Source organism: Canis lupus, chromosome 33, assembly GCF_048164855.1.
Source record: "Canis lupus baileyi chromosome 33, mCanLup2.hap1, whole genome shotgun sequence".
In the NCBI taxonomy this organism is placed as follows: domain Eukaryota; kingdom Metazoa; phylum Chordata; class Mammalia; order Carnivora; family Canidae; genus Canis; species Canis lupus.
Window position 1 is genome coordinate 21,309,787 of NC_132870.1, and position 18,767 is coordinate 21,328,553.

The window sequence follows — 18,767 nt, forward strand, 5'->3', positions numbered from 1 at the left end:
GTAATCTCACAGAGGCAGACTTGGGTTCTGATGAACTTTGCCCCTGATGGCAGGGGAAATTGTTCTTTAGTAAATGGGCCAGAGGCTCTTAAAAGTTAAGCAAACATTGCTGAGGATGGAAGGTGGCATGGTTCAGATATCACTGCTCTGTTTCCTATAGCTTTCCTTTAAAGAATGAAGATTATGGGGATAGGAACCATGAGAATGAATTCAGCATAAAACAAGAGGACAAAGCCTAGACATATGCAGAAATTACTTTTATTATGTTAGAATATTCCTTAATGGGTTGGCAATTATTCATGTGAAGGAGAGTTCAGAAAACAGATTTATGACTGTATTAGCCTTGTCCTTGATTAGAGATTTATGAATTATACAAAAAATATTATTCCCTAGAGAAGGTTACTCTAAAAGTAGTAGTAGAAAAGGTCTAAGAGACTGTGAACTTAGAAGAGCTACTTGTCTGGCTGTTCCAGGTGGACCACAAGACTTCAGTACAAGGATGGAAATGTGTTCTCTGTTGAATTTAAAGCTTTACAACAGTCCGAATGCTGTAAGAGAAGGAAGCAATAAAGAGGTTTTTAACTGCTATCTTTTAAGACCACTAAAACAAATTTTTTTTACCCTTCCTCTATGAACCCTAAATCATTACTATGTTTTATAATATATACCTAAAGAGGAAGCTTACCTCTTTCCTGCATGCAACAGGTCAAAGGCTTCATTAATTTGGTCAAAAGACAGACTGTGAGTCACAAATTCATCAACTTTTATCTTTCTGGACATATATTCAGACACCAACTTTGGGACACTTTCCACACTCTTCCATCCTAAAAGAAATCATATGTCTATTAATGCACTCAACAAATCTTTATAGTATATTTATTGCTTAGTGGCTGACAGACATTAAAGAGATTAAATGTTTTCATGAATTAAAGAGGAATGAAAAACTTCAAAATCAGCATATACAAAGGAGAAATAATTTAATACACGTCTTTAAAAAAGAAAACGGTAAATGCCTTTTGAGTACTTCTCTTTTACTGTATTAAGATTTACTAAAATCTCATTAAAAATAAATAAATAAATAAATAAATAAATAAATAAATAAATAAAATCTCATTAATAGCTTAGCCAATTGAGACTAAGTTTTAAACTATCCAGGATAGAACTGGAAGTCTTAGAATAAACCTATCTAGGTCCACAGCAGCAAAGATTTCTATAGTCATAAAAGGAAAGAATAAAAGTGATGTGATATGTGACTTTATTTCTTTGGTTTTAAATTCAACAATGAAATTAGGATAGCATCTAACCCTAGAAAACTGTGAAACTGAAAACGAAAGTGGGAAATTTTTAGCTATTTAAGATTTTAAACAAAAATACTCCAATCTTTCACTTGTATTGAAAGAAGCAATAAATCAATAAAAAAGCCTTCCTACCTTTTAAACCAGGGACACTTAAAATTTTTTTTCTTTTAGTTATTTGAGAGAGCGTGTGAGTGAGCATGTGAGCACAAGAGCAGGGGGAGGGTCAGAGAGAGAAGCAGACCCCCCACTGAGTGGAGAGCTCCAAACAGAGGAGATGGATCCTCGGACCCTGCAATCATCATGGCCTGAACTGAAGGCACACTTATCTGACTGAACCACCCAGGTACCCAGGTACACTTTGTAGCTTATCTAAAACCTCTTTTAAGCCTTTATCCAAATCTCTATCCTTATGCCTCTACCAATTATTCTTCCCCTACAGATTGTGGGGCTTTTTCTCTCTCCTTTTTTTTTTAAAATATTTTATTTATTTATGAGACACACACAGAGAGGGAGAGAGAGGCAGAGACACAGGCAGAGGGTGAAGCAGGCTCCATGCAGGGAGCCCGACGGGGGACTCGATCCTGGGTCTTTAAGGCGGCGCTAAACCACTGAGCCACCCGGGCTGCCCCTCTCTCCTTTTATTAAAAAATTATTTTTATTTATTTAAAGTAGGCTCTACACCCAACATGGGACTTGAACTCATGACCCCAAGATCAAATGTCACATGTTCTACCCACTGAGCCAGCCAGGTGCCCCTTTCTTTCTGCTTTAAATCTCCTGGTAACCAAGACAAGTACAGTCACCACTATTCTCTACACCAAAAGTTCTATTTCCATCTGTGGGTCATATTTTAACAACACCCATTGGCCCCAATGCTCCAGCTTACTTCCCAACCACCATGTGCTGGGAGGATGAGGCTTCAGTGAGAGGTTAGGATCATCTCGCTCAGTCTCTCAGGCTCAGAAGGCCCTTTAAGATATAGATAAGGACCTGAGAAAGATGTGTGGCTTTAAAACTCTATTCTAAAATAAGTGAGGCATACATCTAGTTGGAAAGGCAGGCTTGGTCAGCTTGGCTTTTTTTTTTTTTTTAAGGAATTCTTTTTTTTTAAGGGTTTTATTTATTTCAGAGAGAGTGTGCAGGTGTGTGTGCACACCCACACCCACACATATGCGTTGGAGAGGGGCAGAAGGAGAGGGAGAGAAACTCAAGCAGACTCCATGCTGAGCCTGACATGGGGCTCAATCTCAAGACCCTGAGATCATGACCTGAGCTGAAAGGAAGAGTCGGATACTTAACCAACTGAGCCACCCAGGGAGTCTGTGACATTTTTATGATGAATTCTATAGTAATAAGTCAGAAAACTTTGGCCAAACCCCTCCTACTTCCTGATCTTTTCCTCTGACCTTCAAAAAAAGTGGATATGAGGATGATGAAAAAAATATATGAGGATGATGATTGTAAGTGATACTTTGTTAAATACAGAGTATTAAAAACTTATGTGATTTTTATATATAGTCTTAAAAACTTGTAAAAACTTGAAATTTCATTCAATTATAGTTGTTGAGATATAGAAGCATGATTTGTGCTTCCTAGCTAAGCAACCACAAAAAAGATGGAAAATGTTTCTCAGCATTCTACCAGTAGTTAGGCAACCCCAAACCACCATGTACTTTTTTAGGATCACAAAAGGGAAAAATGATCAGTCTGGCAAAATGATCAGTCTGGCAGCTTTTCAATTGTGTTGTAAGGTTTTGTCTAATATAGTACTTTCAGTTTAAGGCTTTGTATTGGTTATTGGTGAAATCAGTACTATGTAGAAAAGAGATATAATCATATCCAACAAAAACTGCAGTCTGGAAAAATGGGAGAAATGCCAATAACCTATTTAAGTCCACAGTGTAACAGTGTGATTGACACTGTTGTTAGTGTACCCTGGAACCAACTTCTCACTCCTGCCCTACCCCAACTATTTCCTCATCAACAGGATACTGATTTGTGTGTAAAAAGTGATCTTGTACTTCAGAGGAAGTTGAACATCTCCTCAGCTCCAGGAGTAAATACTGACTCAATGTGAAACACCCTCCCCTGCAAACAAACAAACAAACAAAAAAAACTATACACACAACTTATGATGAGACGGGAACATTCTTGTTAAAACAAACAAACAAACAAAAAATCAGCCTGGGATTAAAATTCTGCCAATGGAAATAACAAAAGAGAAAATGTGTTCACTCACTAAATTACCTCCAAAGGCAGTGCCTTTCCATACGCGCCCTGTTACCAGCTGAAATGGACGAGTGGCGATTTCTTCACCTGAAGCAGCTACTCCAACTATGACGCTGACACCCCAGCCTTTGTGGCAGGCCTCTAGCGCAGCTCTCTGCAGGCAGGGATAGGACCAAATCACAGAAGTCAGTGCATTTTGCTGAGAATATCAGTAAAATATCTTCGGGGGAGATATTACATTAAATGTAATTTCATTCAACAGTTTTAACAGGTACTTAACAAATTTATTAACCTGGCTACCATGTTAGCACAAAATGGAACAATTTAAAGCTTTTATTTGCTGTCTAGTTTTTAAAGTAAATCCTAGTTCAAAATTCTAATATCTTTAATAAAGGAAGCAGATGGAGAATACTACTCCTGCTGAGTATCTACTTTGTTGTCAGGTAGAGGTTATTACTGTTTGCATTTTACACAAGAGGAAACTGAAGTTTAAAGAAGTTGTTGCTCGAAGTTAGTAAAGTGGATGTACAGCTGACCTCTGGACAATAAACAGGGGTTGGGGGGGTCGACCCCCTACCTAGTTGAAAATTCATAAAGAACATTTGATTCCCCCCCCAAATTTAGCTAATAGCCTACAGTTGACTGGAAGCCTTACCAGAAACAGTCAATTAACACATATTTTGTATATTTATTATATGCTCTATTATTACAATAAAGCTAGAGAAAAAATAAAGGAATAAAGCAAAACATACTTACCATGACTTTCACGTTACCAATACACTCAAAGGAATAGTCCACTCCCCCGTCAGTCATTTCAATGAGCACTTCCTGGATGGGTTTACTAAAGTCCTGGGGGTTAATACATTCAGAGGCTCCAAACTCCTTGGCCCTTGAGAATTTATCTTTATTGATGTCCACACCAATGATCCGGGATGCACCAGCCACTTTACAGCCCATGATAGTCGCCAATCCAACTCCTCCTAGGCCAAAGACGGCACAAGTAGAGCCAGGCTCCACCTAATAGTAAAGACAGTCTATGAGGTACTCATTGCACAAGTTGTCAAGGACATCACCAGGTTTCTTATAGACTGGGTCCACTGCATTATTCTAGCAAAGCTCTGTTGTATCAAATTAGAAGGCAGAAACTAAAATCCAGACCAATCTCTTACCTTGGCAGTGTTCAGAGCAGCACCATAACCAGTTGAAATGCCACAACCGAGAAGGCAGACTTTATCCAAAGGTGCTAAAGGATCAATTTTAGCAACAGAGATATCAGCCACAACTGTATATTCAGAAAATGTGCTGGTTCCCATATAATGTAAAATTGTCTTTCCTTTGCAAGTAAATCTGCTAGTACCATCTGGCATTAATCCTTTCCCCTGTGTAACTCTAAGGAAAATAAAAAAAGGAAAAAGGGTAAAATCAGGTTTCCCAAAATGCACAGGAAAAAGAAATCAGTTTTAAATGACACGTAGATAGAAAATTATGCTAAGACCCAAAGTCTAATTTCTTTCTTTCTTCTTTCTTTCTTTCTTTCTTTCTTTCTTTCTTTCTTTCTTTCTTTCTTTCTTTCTTTCTTTCTTTCCTTCTTTCTTTCTTTCTTTCTCTCTTTCTCTCTTTCTCTTCTTTCTTTTTCTTTCTTTCTCTATCTCTCTCTCTCTCTTTCTTTCTCTCTCTCTCTCTCTTTCTTTCTTTTAATTTTATGTGAGAAACAGGGAGTGAGAAAGTAAGCACAAGCCAGGGACAGAGGGAGAACAAGAAGCAGACTTCCTACTGAGCAACGAGCCCAATATGGGGCTCGATCCCAGGATGCTGGGATCATGACCTGAGCCGAAAGCAGAAGTTTAACCAACTGAGTCACCCAGGCACCCCACCTTTATTTTTTTTCTTTCAAGATTTATTTATTTTAGAGAGAGCATGAGATCACAAGAGAGCACATGTGGGCATGAGCAGGAGGGGCAGAGTGAGACAGAATCTCAAGCAGGCTCTTCTGAGTTAAGCCTGACAGGAGGCTCAATCTCATGACCCTGAAAGATCACAACCTGAGCTGAAACCAAGAGTTGAATACTTAACTGAATGCACCACCCAGGTGCCCCCCCAAAGTCTAATTTCTAATGTGTTAATAATTTAGCACCTTTCAGCAATACCTTATTAGAGAAACTTACAAAAGACTTTTAACCTTACATATCTTTTCCAACATTTGATATCCTTCTGGATCTTACTGTTGGGTATTGAAATAAATTTAATAGATACAACTTATGGATCAGATGAAGTAATTTTAAAATTCCATCATGAAACTGTGAACATATATAACTTAAAGCATAGAGCCAAAACCAGAATCTACACAAACAGATTATGAGCCATTATGCAGATTAGGTGATGAAAATAGCCACATTGGCTAAGTTAGATCTTTAGGAGGCATCTTTTCAAAATAATCCTCTAGGATTCAGGTTCCCTTCTCTTTCTCTTCACTTTGTTTATTGGCCTATATAGTTGGTAATGCTAATGAAGGATGAAAAAACCTCACAAAGGCAACCGTATGATAAATGGTACCAAAAATTGTTTTTGATATTCTAAATAGATAGGTAATGTAACATCCTGCTTAGGAGTATAGGCCCTAAAGTCAAACAGTGTTGGGTCAAAATCCTCTGTGATCTTGGGCCAGTTAGTTAACCTTGGTGCCTTAGTTTCCTCACTAGAAAATGGAGAGAAATAATCCTATCTTACTTATAGATTGCTATAGAAATCAAATGAGGTGTTACATAAAGCATTATGCCTAGCACAGGGTGCTTAATAAATATGTTATTTTTAGTAAAATTAATGCACTATAACTTGATGTACATTCTTAGGCTAGTCTTTTGGAATACACATAATAAACAAATACACAGGAGAAATAATGGTTTTCCTTTGAGAGAAATATGTGACTAGAAACAAAAACAACTATGTGACAAAGCCCTACCATAAATAACTGTTACATCTTTAAGAGAGCAACTTAAGTTTGGTTAGCCTTCCTTAATGTAAGAAATCACTTCTGTCCCAGAGGAATTTTCTCAAACAAAAAGTGACATGGGATACGATTTATGCTTTGAAAGGACCTGTCCCTCTAAAAGGCTACAGACAGCCACAAAAAGCCCATTACCATTATTATACTTGATAGGTCCCAAGATTTTAGACAGTGTTAGAAAATTCTCTTTCAGGGATGGCTCAGTGGTTGAGTGTCTGCCTTTGGCTCAGGGTGTGATCCTAGAGTCCCAGGATCAAGTCCTGCATCGGGGCTTCCTGCATGGAGCCTGCTTCTCCCTCTCCCCATGTCTTTGCCTCTCTCTCGTTCTCTCTCATCAATCAATAAATAAAATCTTAAAAAAAAAATCATCTTTCAAAACAAGACTTATTTTGGTTCCAGCTTTGCCAAAACCAACTGGACTTATGTTATAAAATAAATGGAATCTTGTTTCACAAAAATAAAAACTATTTTTGTCAATGGCACTAGAAAACAAATGTAAGAACACATGGATCTTCCACATATGACTCACTCTTCTAGGTCATGGACCCAATTCCAATGTGTGTGTGTGTGTGTGTGTGTGTGTGTGTGTGTGTATGTGGGGTTTCCCTCAAACACAACACTGAACAATTCTTGGACACCAGCAGGGTGTCTGAGAATTTAACTCAATTCCAACACCAGCTACCCGGAGATAGTATCATATTCCAGGTTAAGGGCTCAGTCCTAGAAGACTGCCCCCTACCCTCCACTTCAGAAGCCAGTTGCAAGTTCTAGGCTGTTGTGTGTGTGTGTGTGTGTGTGTTTAAGATTTTATTTATTTGAGAGAGAGAGAGAGAGTGCACACATGAGCATGTGTGCACATGAGCTGAGGGAGGAGGGGAAGGGAGAGGCCGAGAATCTCAAACAGACTTGGTGCCAACCAAGTGCAGAGCCCAACACAGGGCTTGACCCTCTGACCTGAATTGAAACCAAGAGTCAGAGGCTCAACCAAATGAGCCACCCAGGTACCCCATGTTACCCATGCTTCTGACCCACCAGCTACAGATTGGAGGTTCCAAAGACTGCTTCCTTAGGTTCTTTTAATTTCCTAGAGCGGCTCATGGTACTCATAGAAACACTTATGTTATTAATGGATATGATAAAAAATATGAATCAACAGCCAGATGAAGAGATGCACAGGAGGTATGGGGAAAAGCTGAGGAGCTTCCACACGCTCTCTAGGTATGTCAGTCTCCTCAGTCTCCATGTGTTTACCTGCCCCAACCTCTCTGAACCCAGTCCTTTTGGGGTTTTATGGAAGCTTAGTTATAGTCATCATTGACTATATTGGCCATTGGCTGATTCAGCCTCAATATACCCTTTTCCCCTACCAAAGGCCAGGCCATCCATAGGGTTCCTAAGTTTTCCAAAGGTCACCTTCACTAATATGACAAAGGCACCTTTATAACAAATAACATGGGAAAGTTCAAGGCTTTTAGTAGCTATGAGCCAGAAACCATGGCAGAAAACCAAATACATATGAGAGATATACATTTGGTCATCTAAATGAAATCACAGTATTACATTTAGCAATTCCAATCCTAGGAAAAGACCCCAGACAAAGTAGTACATATATCCACCAAGAGATATGCACAGGAACATTCAGAGCAGCATGAATCACAATAGCTCCAAACATTTAGGGAGCAACTTAACTGTCATCAAAAAGAGAATAAATACAGATAAATGAATAAACAGATAAATATCTGGAATGAAATATGACAGAGTTACAAAAAGAACTGATGCACACAGCAACCTGGATACATCTCACAGACATTATGAAAGAAAGAAACCAGACAAAAGAACACATGGTATGTGATTCTATATATATATGAAGTCCCGTAGCAAAAGAAATCAGAACAGTGGTTCCCTTGAGGGAGGCAGGTACTGACATGGAAGGGATATGAGTAACTTTGTAGGGTTCTGGAAGGGTTCTCTATCTTGATCTGAGGGGTTATACCATTAGGTACGAATACACATAATAATTCATTGAGCTGTACACTTCAGATTTATAGACTAAGTACTTTAATACATATGTTCTACCTCAATAAGAAGAAAAAAGGTGAATGCACGGAGATCTTAAATTGCCTCAAAGTTGTGGTTCTTTAAGTGCTGTTATCTTACTACAATAAAACCACCTTTTCTGTGTCAAGGGGTTATGTTATCTCTTGTAGTTTTCCTAATAACCTTATGAGTTTTATTACTTCGATTTCATGGACAATAAAATGGCCCATAAAAATGATTTCATTTAATTTCATAAGTATGCCCCTCCTTAACAGTTATTTTGGTGAATTTAGCCTAGAGTTATGGAAGGAGAATGGTTCAGAAAATTGTTTTATCTAATAGTTATGATACTGGGTAAGCCACTTAATTTCTGAGTCTTAATTTTCTAATCTATGAAAATGGTGATACCAGTGAAAGCGAGGCAGCCATAAAGCTGGAATGAAATAATTCATGTAGACTGCCACACAATTACTTATTATTTTAAGAATAAAGTAACAAAGATACTAACCTTATCTTCTGGCAAAGGTTTGTTTTAGGATTTAGACAAAATTTGCATTCTCCACACTGTGGGATGTAAAGTGGGATGACAGTGTCACCTGGGAAACAAACGCAAAGACATTATCTTGAATAGGGAGCATCTGTTTCTAAATGGATACATCAGCCCCGGCAAATACCCATTCCTCTCAACTCATGTGACTTGGCAAAGTTAAGAACTTCAACTTAGAACTCTACCTACACAACATCATTCAGACACTGTCTGGCTACGGAAGAAATACAAGTTCAAAATTTTGATTGAAATGAAGCTCTTAAATTTTTTTTTTTTTTAATTTTTATTTATTTATGATAGTCACAGAGAGAGAGAGAGAGAGGCAGAGACACAGGCAGAGGGAGAAGCAGGCTCCATGCACCGGGAGCCTGATGTGGGATTCGATCCTGGGTCTCCAGGATCGCGCCCTGGGCCAAAGGCAGGCGCCAAACCGCTGCGCCACCCAGGGATCCCGAAATGAAGCTCTTAAAATTGCAACTGAAGAACAAGGCCACGAACTTCAAAATACTGACTTACTGATGGATCTTTAAAAATTCTTGTTTAATTGATCAAAACTGGTTTTGGAAATATACTTAAATAATTCTAGATGAACAGTAGTCACAGAATATGAAAAAAGCTCTCAAATATTTGTGGCTTCCCAGATAAGGAGTAATTTCCTTCTTGACAAAGACTCAAGTGATAACTTGTTCATGAAGAAACGGTGTATAGCTTATTGGAAATATAATTTCCTTGCAGAAATAACTTGAAATTATAAAATTAAGTGGTTCAAATATCCCCTTACCTGCTTTCAGCTTAGTAACTCCTTCGCCAACACTTTCCACAATTCCAGCACCTTCATGTCCCAGGATCACTGGAAAACTTCCTTCAGGATCAGCCCCACTCAGGGTGTAGGCATCGGTGTGGCAAACTGCAGTGGCAATAATCTAACAGGATATTAGAGACCATTTAAGTGTGTTTACACGCAATTCAGAGTGAGATACAGGCCAAAGGAAAGGCATTTTTAATAGTGTATTTCATTGATTCTGAGATACATTTCTTTGGTATTTTAACCTCTTTAAAATCAGCACGTGCTTGTCATCTACGGTATCTGAACAATTAGAATTGGCAGAATTTTTAAGTGAAACATAAAAATAATGGTGTATTTATATGCAAAAAAATGGTACATCTATCTCCTTTTCAGTTCATGCTAGCAAGAGCAGGTAAACAAGGGGATTTTATGGGCACCGAGCCTCCAGGTGTGGAGGGGAATATGACTGGTGTACAAAGCAGGTGGGGCTCACTTCACTGCTGTGAAGCCTCCTCCCTGTTGACAAATGTGATTTCTTTTCTTCTTTTTCCCCCATATATTTTATTTTGAGAGGGAGGGAGGGAGGGAGGGGGGAGGGGGGGGAGGGGGAGAGAGAGAGAGAGAGAGAGAGAGAGAAAGAGCACACGAATGGGAGAGGCAGAGAGAGAGGAAGAGAGAATCTCAACCAGACTCCACACTCACTCAGCCTCACTTGGGGCTGCATCTCACAACCCTGAGATCAAGACCGGAGCTGAAACCGAGAGTCAGACACTTAATTAACTGACTGAGCCACCCAGGTGCCCTGACAAATGCAACTTCTAAGAAGGTACGGACTACCTCTGAAATCTGACAGCCTGCTTATTTGGGGCCAAAATTCAGAGCTTTTAATGAAACCAACTCCCCTTTTAGCAGCCACACATAACTTTTACTTAAACAGCCCTTTATTCTCATCTTTCTGCTTTTAAGTGACTCATCTTTCTAAACCACTAAAAGCACAGAAAAAAAGTCTTGGAGTATTTATATTTATGCTTCTTTCTCACCTATATACCACCTGCTTATAAGGTAACATTTTTTTTGCTATTTGTTAGTAGTTTCCCAGAGAAGACGACATGTTCCATTCAGCTCATCTTAGTACATCACAGGACACATTTTCTTTTTCAGTGGCATAATCACAATCAGGTTAACTTCTAAATTTAAAGAAAAATGTATAAACTTTATAAAACTGCAGATTCCTGTGTGTGGGTTGAAAAGGATCCTGAAAACTTTTTGGCCCTGGGCTTCTCAACCTAATATTTGATGCACAGGAGCATGAGCATTTGGAGGTGGGATAGGGAAAGTATACTCTAATTCACAGCAAGAAAGAGTTTATTTTTTCTAGAATATTAGTTTTATATCAAAACAAGTACAGAGTAGAATGCTAAAAATACCCAGTTGGCTGCCTTGTGCAATATCCCCCTCTCTAGGGGTAGCCTCTGGAGAGGCTTTCTCTGCCACAACAGAGGTTGAGAAGCATTAGACTTATGGATCCCCTGAACACAGACCTTGTCTGCAAAGCTCAGTACATTTTAGAGCTCTCTAAGCTTGCTTTCTTTTTTCTTTCTTTGTGTGTGTGTGTGTGTGTGTATGCATTTATAAATATTTATATATTTATATCTATTTTATATATAGATATTTTAATATATGTATATCTGTATACATATATACTTATATAAATACACACACACACACACACACACACACATATATATTTCTCTTCACTTGCTTCTTGCTCCAGTCAAATCAGGAGCCTCTTTCCAAATCTTATTTGAAATCTCCTCTAACAAAACTGAAGATCATTTCTTCTTTTGTTTCTAATGTGCCATCACACATTTTAAGTTATAGAACAGGCAGAAAGAGGACTAGCTTACAAAGGCTTCTTAAACACAGGTTACAGATGATAAATTGCAGTAATCCAGTGATCCATGGGAAATACTGCTGAGCTCAATATCAAAGCTAAAAAGATGGAGAGGAGTGCTGCAAAAGCGAAGGGGGTAAAATAAGAGGAGGATGTTGTGATTCTAAGGCTGGATGACTTTCAATGCCTTCTCCTTGACACTGGCCTTTGGGATTTATCCTCAGAGGACTCATTTACCCAGAGACCTAATTGTAAGTCTTCTTTTCCAGAGCCTTAGATGTATCATTACCTTAATTCGAACTTCATGAGCCTTTGGGGGTGCCACCTCTACCTCTTCTATAGAGAGAGGCTTTCCTGCCTCCCAGGCAACTGCAGCCTTACACTTGATAACCTGAAATGGGGAAAAAAGAGAACAAGTCGTTTATCCTCCTGCACTAATAACACACTACTTATTAGTTAGTTTAGATCCTGATGAATGCTAATCTTAAAAAGTGTATCACACAATCATAAAAAACTCTACACCTCAAAGTGATATGGAGAACTGTTTTGCATATTTTTAGGTTTCACTTAAACAATGTTCACTAAAAAATTTTTTTTATTTTTTATTTTTTTTTTTATTTTTGTTCACTAAAAAATTTAATGGAGATGACCACATTGCCATATATAAAAGCCTCTTTTGGTTAAGAAATTTTATTGTTAAATATTTAATGACCTTCTACAATACATAAGCAGGAGCATGTCAAAAATACAGGTTCCAAGACAATCCGATTTAGTAGGTCTGGCATGAGATCCAGGGAATCTGAATGCTTAACATGTACCCTACGGTATTCCTTTGGCTAAGGATGGCTTAAGTTAATACTGGTTTAGTACAAACCTGCAAAGTGGGAAGAAGCATAAAGAGCATCAGAATGGGGGAATTTTAAAATACTCTATCTACCCCTTTTGGGATGCCTTGGTGGCTCAGCAGTTGGGTGTCTGCCTTTGGCTCAGGGCATGATCCCGGGATCCGGGATTAAGTCCCGCATCAGGCTCCTTGCATGGAGCCTGCTTCTCCCTCTGCCTGCATCTTTGCCTCTCTCTCTCTCTCAATCTGTGTCTCTCATGAATAAATAAATAAAACCTTAAAAAAAAACACTGTATCTACCCCTTTTAACTGTGCTATACCACATAGTAGCCAATTGCCATGTGTGGCTATTGCACTTAGAAAATGGCCAGTCTATACTGATACAAACTGTAAGTGTAAAAGTTACCCAGATTATGAAGACTTAGTAAAAAAAAAAAAAAAAAAAAAAAAGGAAAAGTATTTCAATATTTAAAGAATATGAATTATATGTCAGGATAGTAACTTGAATACAGTAGTTCTTCCTTATCTGAGAAGGATACATTATCAAACTCTCAGCAGATGTCTGAAACTATACAAACATACTTATGATAAAGTTTAATTTATAAATTAGGTACAGTAAGATATTAACAATAATAAAATAGAGCAATTATATTGTAAAAAGTTATGTGAGTATGGTTTCTCTCTTAAAATACCTTATTGTACTGTATGTACTCACCCTTCTTGTGATGATGTGAGGTGATAAAATGCCTACACGAGGTGAAGTGTGAAGTGAAGTGAAATGAGTGATGTAGCCATTGTGATGCAGTGTTAGACTACTATCGACTGACCTTCTGACAATAGATCAGAAGGAAGATCACCTGCTTCTGGATGGCAGTTGACCTTGGGTAACTGAAACTGTGGATGGGGGTGGATTGCTGTATTATGGAGTAAGTTTGTATCCACTTTTTAAAAAAATTTTATTTCTTTATTCATAATAGACATAAAGAGAGAGAGAGAGAGAGAGAGAGGCAGAGACACAGGAGGAGGGAGAAGCAGGCTCCATGCCTGGAGCCCGATGCGGGACTCGATCTCGGGACTCTAGGATCACGCCCTGGGCCAAAGGCAGGCGCTAAACCGCTGAGCCACCCAGGGATCCCCTTTATCCACTTTTAATGTGACTACTAGAAAAGTAAAAATTCCATATGGGACTTGTATCATATTTCTGTAGCATAGTATTGTTAGAAATTCTAGTCAGTACATTTCTCCTTTACCAGAGAATCAAGTGTAAATGAGGAGAGTTAAAAAAAAAAATTTTTTTTAATTGAAACATAGTTAACATAGAATATTATATTAGTTTCAGGTATACAACATAGTGATTTGATGTTTATTTATTTATTTTTAAGATTTTATTTATTTGACAGAGCAAGAGCACAAGCAGGGGGAGTGTAGAGGGAGAAGCAGGCTCCCCACTGAGCAGGGAGCCCTACACAGGGCTTGCTTCATCTCAGGCCCCTGGGATCATGACCTGAGCAGAAGGCAGATGCTTAACCGACTGAGCCACCCAGGCACCCTTGATTTGATGTTTAAGTACATAAAAAAATGATCACCACAGTAGATCTGCTTATCCATCTGTCACCATACAAAGTTATTGCAATATTATTGATTTTATTCCCAAAGCTGTACTTTTACATCCTTCTGACTTCTTTATTTTATAAGTGGAAGTTTGACCCTCTTAATCTCCTTCACCTATTTTACCACCCCTCCCCCACAAACCCCTAAAGCTTTGATTAGTTCAGATAATGCTTATGAAATGTGTTGACAGAAAAAAGGTTGCAAACTGTTGGGTTTATAGGAGACAGACTTGAAAGTCAGCAGTTCCAGCAAGTATAAGTTAAAGGGAGAGGCATAAAATGCTACAGAATGCACAAAGTGGAGAAAGAGTTAACTTTGGTGGGTGGATTTCACTTATAACTAGGATACAAAAGGATGAGTGTTAGTTACAAACAGTGACAAAACACCTACAATTACAAAAAGCTATTGTGAGAAGTAAATGAAAACGAGTATGTATAGTCCCTAATGGAGTCCTTGGCATAGTGTAGCTTTGCAAAAACGAGTCAATATTTATTAGTAGCAGTAGAACAAAAGGTGTGAATGCAAGGAGAGTTGGACTACCTAGAGAGATGAGCAGCTTGTGTAAACTGGTAGGGCTGGAAATTATTGCTTTTACAATTAAAGTTCAGGTATTAAATCCGATGGTAAGAAAATTCAGATATTGCATTTGAATCTGTTTTCAACTCAATGTACCATAAGTCTCAAAACAAAGTCCCAAAAGGTCAAATTCAGGATAGTCATGTATCCTACAGAATTTAAGCAACAGGAATAATTATGTTGTAAAAAGTTATGGGAGCATGGTCTCTCTCTTAAAATACCTTATTGTACTGTAATTCACCCATAATCTAGATTTTTGTGCCCCTTTGCCCCATTTTCAGGAATGCTGAAAGATTAACCTCTTTCTTTCAATGACAATTCTAAGTAAAACAAAGCTCCACTCTAAATCCACAGGCAATTGCCCTACGTCAGCATCTGAACTATCACAGGATTATAATTTTTCACCTCCGAACAAAGGCATTTGGTAATAAGGAAAAACAACTTGCAAATTTGTTAAGTCTAAAAGATCGTCTAGAGCCTACCATTTCTTTTCAACTTCAGCATTCAAGGCCATAAGTCTTTCTGGAAAATTTCTCAAGTTTGCAAAACATTAAAACACTAAACGACTTTAGATGGCTTATTCGCGTTATTCTCTTATTTCTGGCTTTCTTTATCGTCAATGCGTATTTCAGGAACCTGGAATAGTTCCTGGCACAGGGACGGACCTGGATCGGAATCTTGATTATCTTAATGTGACCACTAAGCACTCTCAACCCCTAGGCTTCAATATTTGTTCTGTAAAATGGGGATAATACCTCGCAGAAGTGTCACGGGAGGGTTAAAAGAGGACATAAACTCCTGGTACCTTAAGTGCTCAAAAATATTAATACTGAAAGGGACCTAGGCGTCCTCCCCAAATACATTCTTTGGTGTCACCGTAACTGTTCAATTATGAACTACAATCGTGAAGCACAGCAACCTTAAGGGTTAGGAGAACACGGGTTCTGGCTGTAGTTCTGCTAAATGCAAGAATGACCCCCGGGAAGTCACTTATTTTATAATTTGCAAAGGCTCTAGCGCTCCAAACCCACTTCTACCAGGATACTCCCCCCCGCCCCCCGCCCCCCGCTCCGGCTCTCCCCACCCCCACTCCGCTCCGGCTGCCGCAGAAGCAGCCAAGCGCTTTCCAGAAAGGAGCCCAACGCAGCAAAGGTACTTTCCCTTCCTTCCCGCAGAGCAGCTCGCCCAAGGCACCATTTCGGATCCACAGCTCACGCCTGTCCACGGGCCCCGCCCCGCGCGGTCAGCGCCCCGGTTCCATCCTGTGCTTCCCCTCTGTCCCCTCACTCCTCGGACTCGCTCGCGCTGCACGGCCAGGCCTACCTGGTTCGCCATGTCCTCTGCTCCGGGTCAGTGAGGGGCGGACATCCGGGGTGGGCCGCACCGAGCTGGAAGCGGGCGCGGGGCGTGCGCCCGGCGCAGGGGGCGCGGCGTGGGCGGGGCGTGCTCCTGGCGTGCTCCTGGCGTGCTCCTGGCGTGCTCCCGCCTCCGGCCGCCTGGGGGGCGGGGCGTGCGCAGGGGCGGGGCGTGGGCGTGGCGTGCTCCCGGCGTGCTCCCGCCTCCGGCCGCCTGGGGGGCGGGGCGTGCGCAGGGGCGGGGCGTGGGCGTGGCGTGCTCCTGGCGTGCTCCCGCCTCCGGCCGCCTGGGGGGCGGGGCGTGCGCAGGGGCGGGGCGTGGGCGTGGCGTGCTCCCGGCGTGCTCCCGCCTCCGGCCGCCTGGGGGCGGGGCGTGCGTGGCCAGCCAGGGGCGCGAAGGGCGGGGCTTGAGCCTGACGCTGCCGGCGCGTCCGCGCATGCTCACGGGGTTTTGCCTCTGAAGCTGGAAGGTTTTCGCGAGGCGCGGTGGCGGCGGCTCCACCTGCTGGCTCCGTCCGCCTGGCGGCGAAACTTCTGTGTCTGGGAGCGGTTTTTTCCTCTTGTAACTTTAGCCCAGGCAGCGTAGGAAAGGCTTATGAAGGAGAGATATGGAAGGTGAGGAACCAGGAATTTCACTGGAAGCACGTGAGGAATGGAGAGGACTGTATGTACCGTCTTGTGCTCTTAATGCACGCTTCGTCCGCCTTGCAAGACCTAGCGCTTCGAAGAGCTCTCTACTGAGGAGAAACTGAGCTGTGAGAAGAGTGATAAAGGGGACACAAAGGAGGTACTTCTTGGGGAACTTCCCAGGCTCTATTACATTAAAAAATTTTTTTTTGGTATTTTTTTTATTGGAGTTCAATTTGCCAACATATAGCATAACACCCAGTGCTCATCCCATCAAGTGCCCCCCTCAGTGCCCGTCACCCAGTCACCCCCACCCCCCGCCCACCTCCCCTTCTACCACCCCTAGTTCGTTTACCAGAGTTATGAGTCTCTCATGTTCTGTCTCCTCTCTGATTTTTCCCACTCACTTTCTCTCCTTTCCCCTTTATTCCCTTTCACTATTTTTTATATTCCCCAAATGAATGAGACCATATAATGTTTGTCCTTCTCCGACTGACTTACTTCACTCAGCATAATACCCTCCAGTTCCATCCACGTTGAAGCAAATGGTGGGTATTTGTCATTTCTAATAGCTGAGTAATATTCCATTGTATACATAAACCACATCTTCTTTATCCATTCATCTTTCGTTGGACACCGAGGCTCCTTCCACAGTTTGGCTATCGTGGCCATTGCTGCTAGAAACATCGGGGTGCAGGTGTCCTGGCGTTTCACTGCATCAGTATCTTTGGGGTAAATCCCCAGCAGTGCAATTGCTGGGTCGTAGGGCAGGTCTATTTTTAACTCTTTGAGGAACCTCCACACAGTTTTCCAGAGTGGCTGCACCAGTTCACATTCCCACCAACAGTGTAAGAGGGTTCCCTTTTCTCCGCATTGTCTCCAACATTTGTGGTTTCCTGCCTTGTTAATGTTCCCCATTCTCACTGGGGTGAGGTGGTATCTCATTGTGGTTTTGATTTGTATTTCCCTGATGGCAAGTGATGTGGAGCATTTTCTCATGTGCGTGTTGGCCATGTCTATGTCTTCCTCTGTGAGATTTCTCTTCATGTCTTTTGCCCATTTCACGATTGGATTGTTTTTTTCTTTGCTGTTCAGTTTAAAGTTCTTTATAGATCTTGGATACTAGCCCTTTATCTGATCTGTCATTTGCAAATATCTTCTCCCATTCTGTAGGTTGTCTTTTAGTTTTGTTGACTGTTTCTTTTGCTGTGCAAAAGGTTTTTATCTTGGTGAAGTCCCATTAGTTCATTTTTGCTCTTGTTTCCCTTGCTTTCATAGTTGCATCTTGCAAGAAGTTGCTGTGGCCAAGTTCAAAAAGGGTGTTGCCTCCTCTCCTCTAGGATTCTGATGGATTCTTGTCTCACATTTAGATCTTTCATCCATTTTGAGTTAATCTTTGTGTATGGTGTAAGAGAATGGTCTAGTTTCATTCTTCTGCATGTGGATGTCCAATTTTCCCAGCACCATTTATTGAAGAGACTGTCCTTTTTCCAGTGGATAGTCTTTCCCCAAGCTCTATTCCAGCTGCTCTGGAAGGGTGACTAGGGCTTATGGCAGTCTTAGATCTGTCAGAGAATTGAGATCACAGGGCAAATCAATGACGCCAGAATTGGAGAGCCAGGTGAATTCAGAGAATCACAACTTATTGGAGAGAAACCTACCTCTGGAGGAACCAATATTGGTATTGGAAAATATGAAGTGTAATTGATGAATTGCTGGAGGCTTATTGTGGATAAGTTTGAGAGTTAATTCCAGAGAGATCTAGTCATTGGGGGATCCTCACACTTTTGTAACTTCAGGGAATGTGCAGGGCTTGTCCTGTCAGCTATCAGAATTGAAACAGGGTCTTGGGCAAGTTGCTCAGTGGGAAGGATGAGAAGGAGGTTTTGTTTTGGCTTATTACTTGAACCTAATGGAAACGAAAACACAACAAAATTTGTGTCATATAGTGAAAGCAG

General features: G+C 40.6%; 1 protein-coding gene and 1 long non-coding RNA gene across 7 annotated transcripts in view; one reads left to right on the top strand and one right to left on the bottom strand.

Moving 5' to 3' along the window:
* Nucleotides 1-325: 325 nt before the first annotated feature.
* LOC140623967 (alcohol dehydrogenase class-3) lies at nt 326-16,300 on the bottom strand. The gene is made up of 9 exons (XM_072810751.1): nt 16,151-16,300; nt 12,086-12,187; nt 9,897-10,038; nt 9,077-9,164; nt 4,697-4,916; nt 4,284-4,544; nt 3,546-3,681; nt 686-824; nt 326-548 (listed from the first exon to the last, which is right to left on the bottom strand). Exons 1-9 carry the CDS (start codon nt 16,160-16,162, stop codon nt 524-526), a joined length of 1,125 nt encoding a protein of 374 aa, XP_072666852.1. The 5' UTR covers nt 16,163-16,300; the 3' UTR covers nt 326-523.
* A 317-nt stretch (nt 16,301-16,617) lies between these two features.
* LOC140623971 (uncharacterized) overlaps nt 16,618-18,767 on the top strand; it is a 121,756-nt gene continuing 119,606 nt past the window's right edge. For all 6 annotated transcript variants that reach the window (XR_012023541.1, XR_012023537.1, XR_012023538.1 and 3 more), the window contains exon 1: nt 16,618-16,969. This is a non-coding gene — a long non-coding RNA (uncharacterized lncRNA). The remainder of the gene's footprint in view (nt 16,970-18,767) is intronic.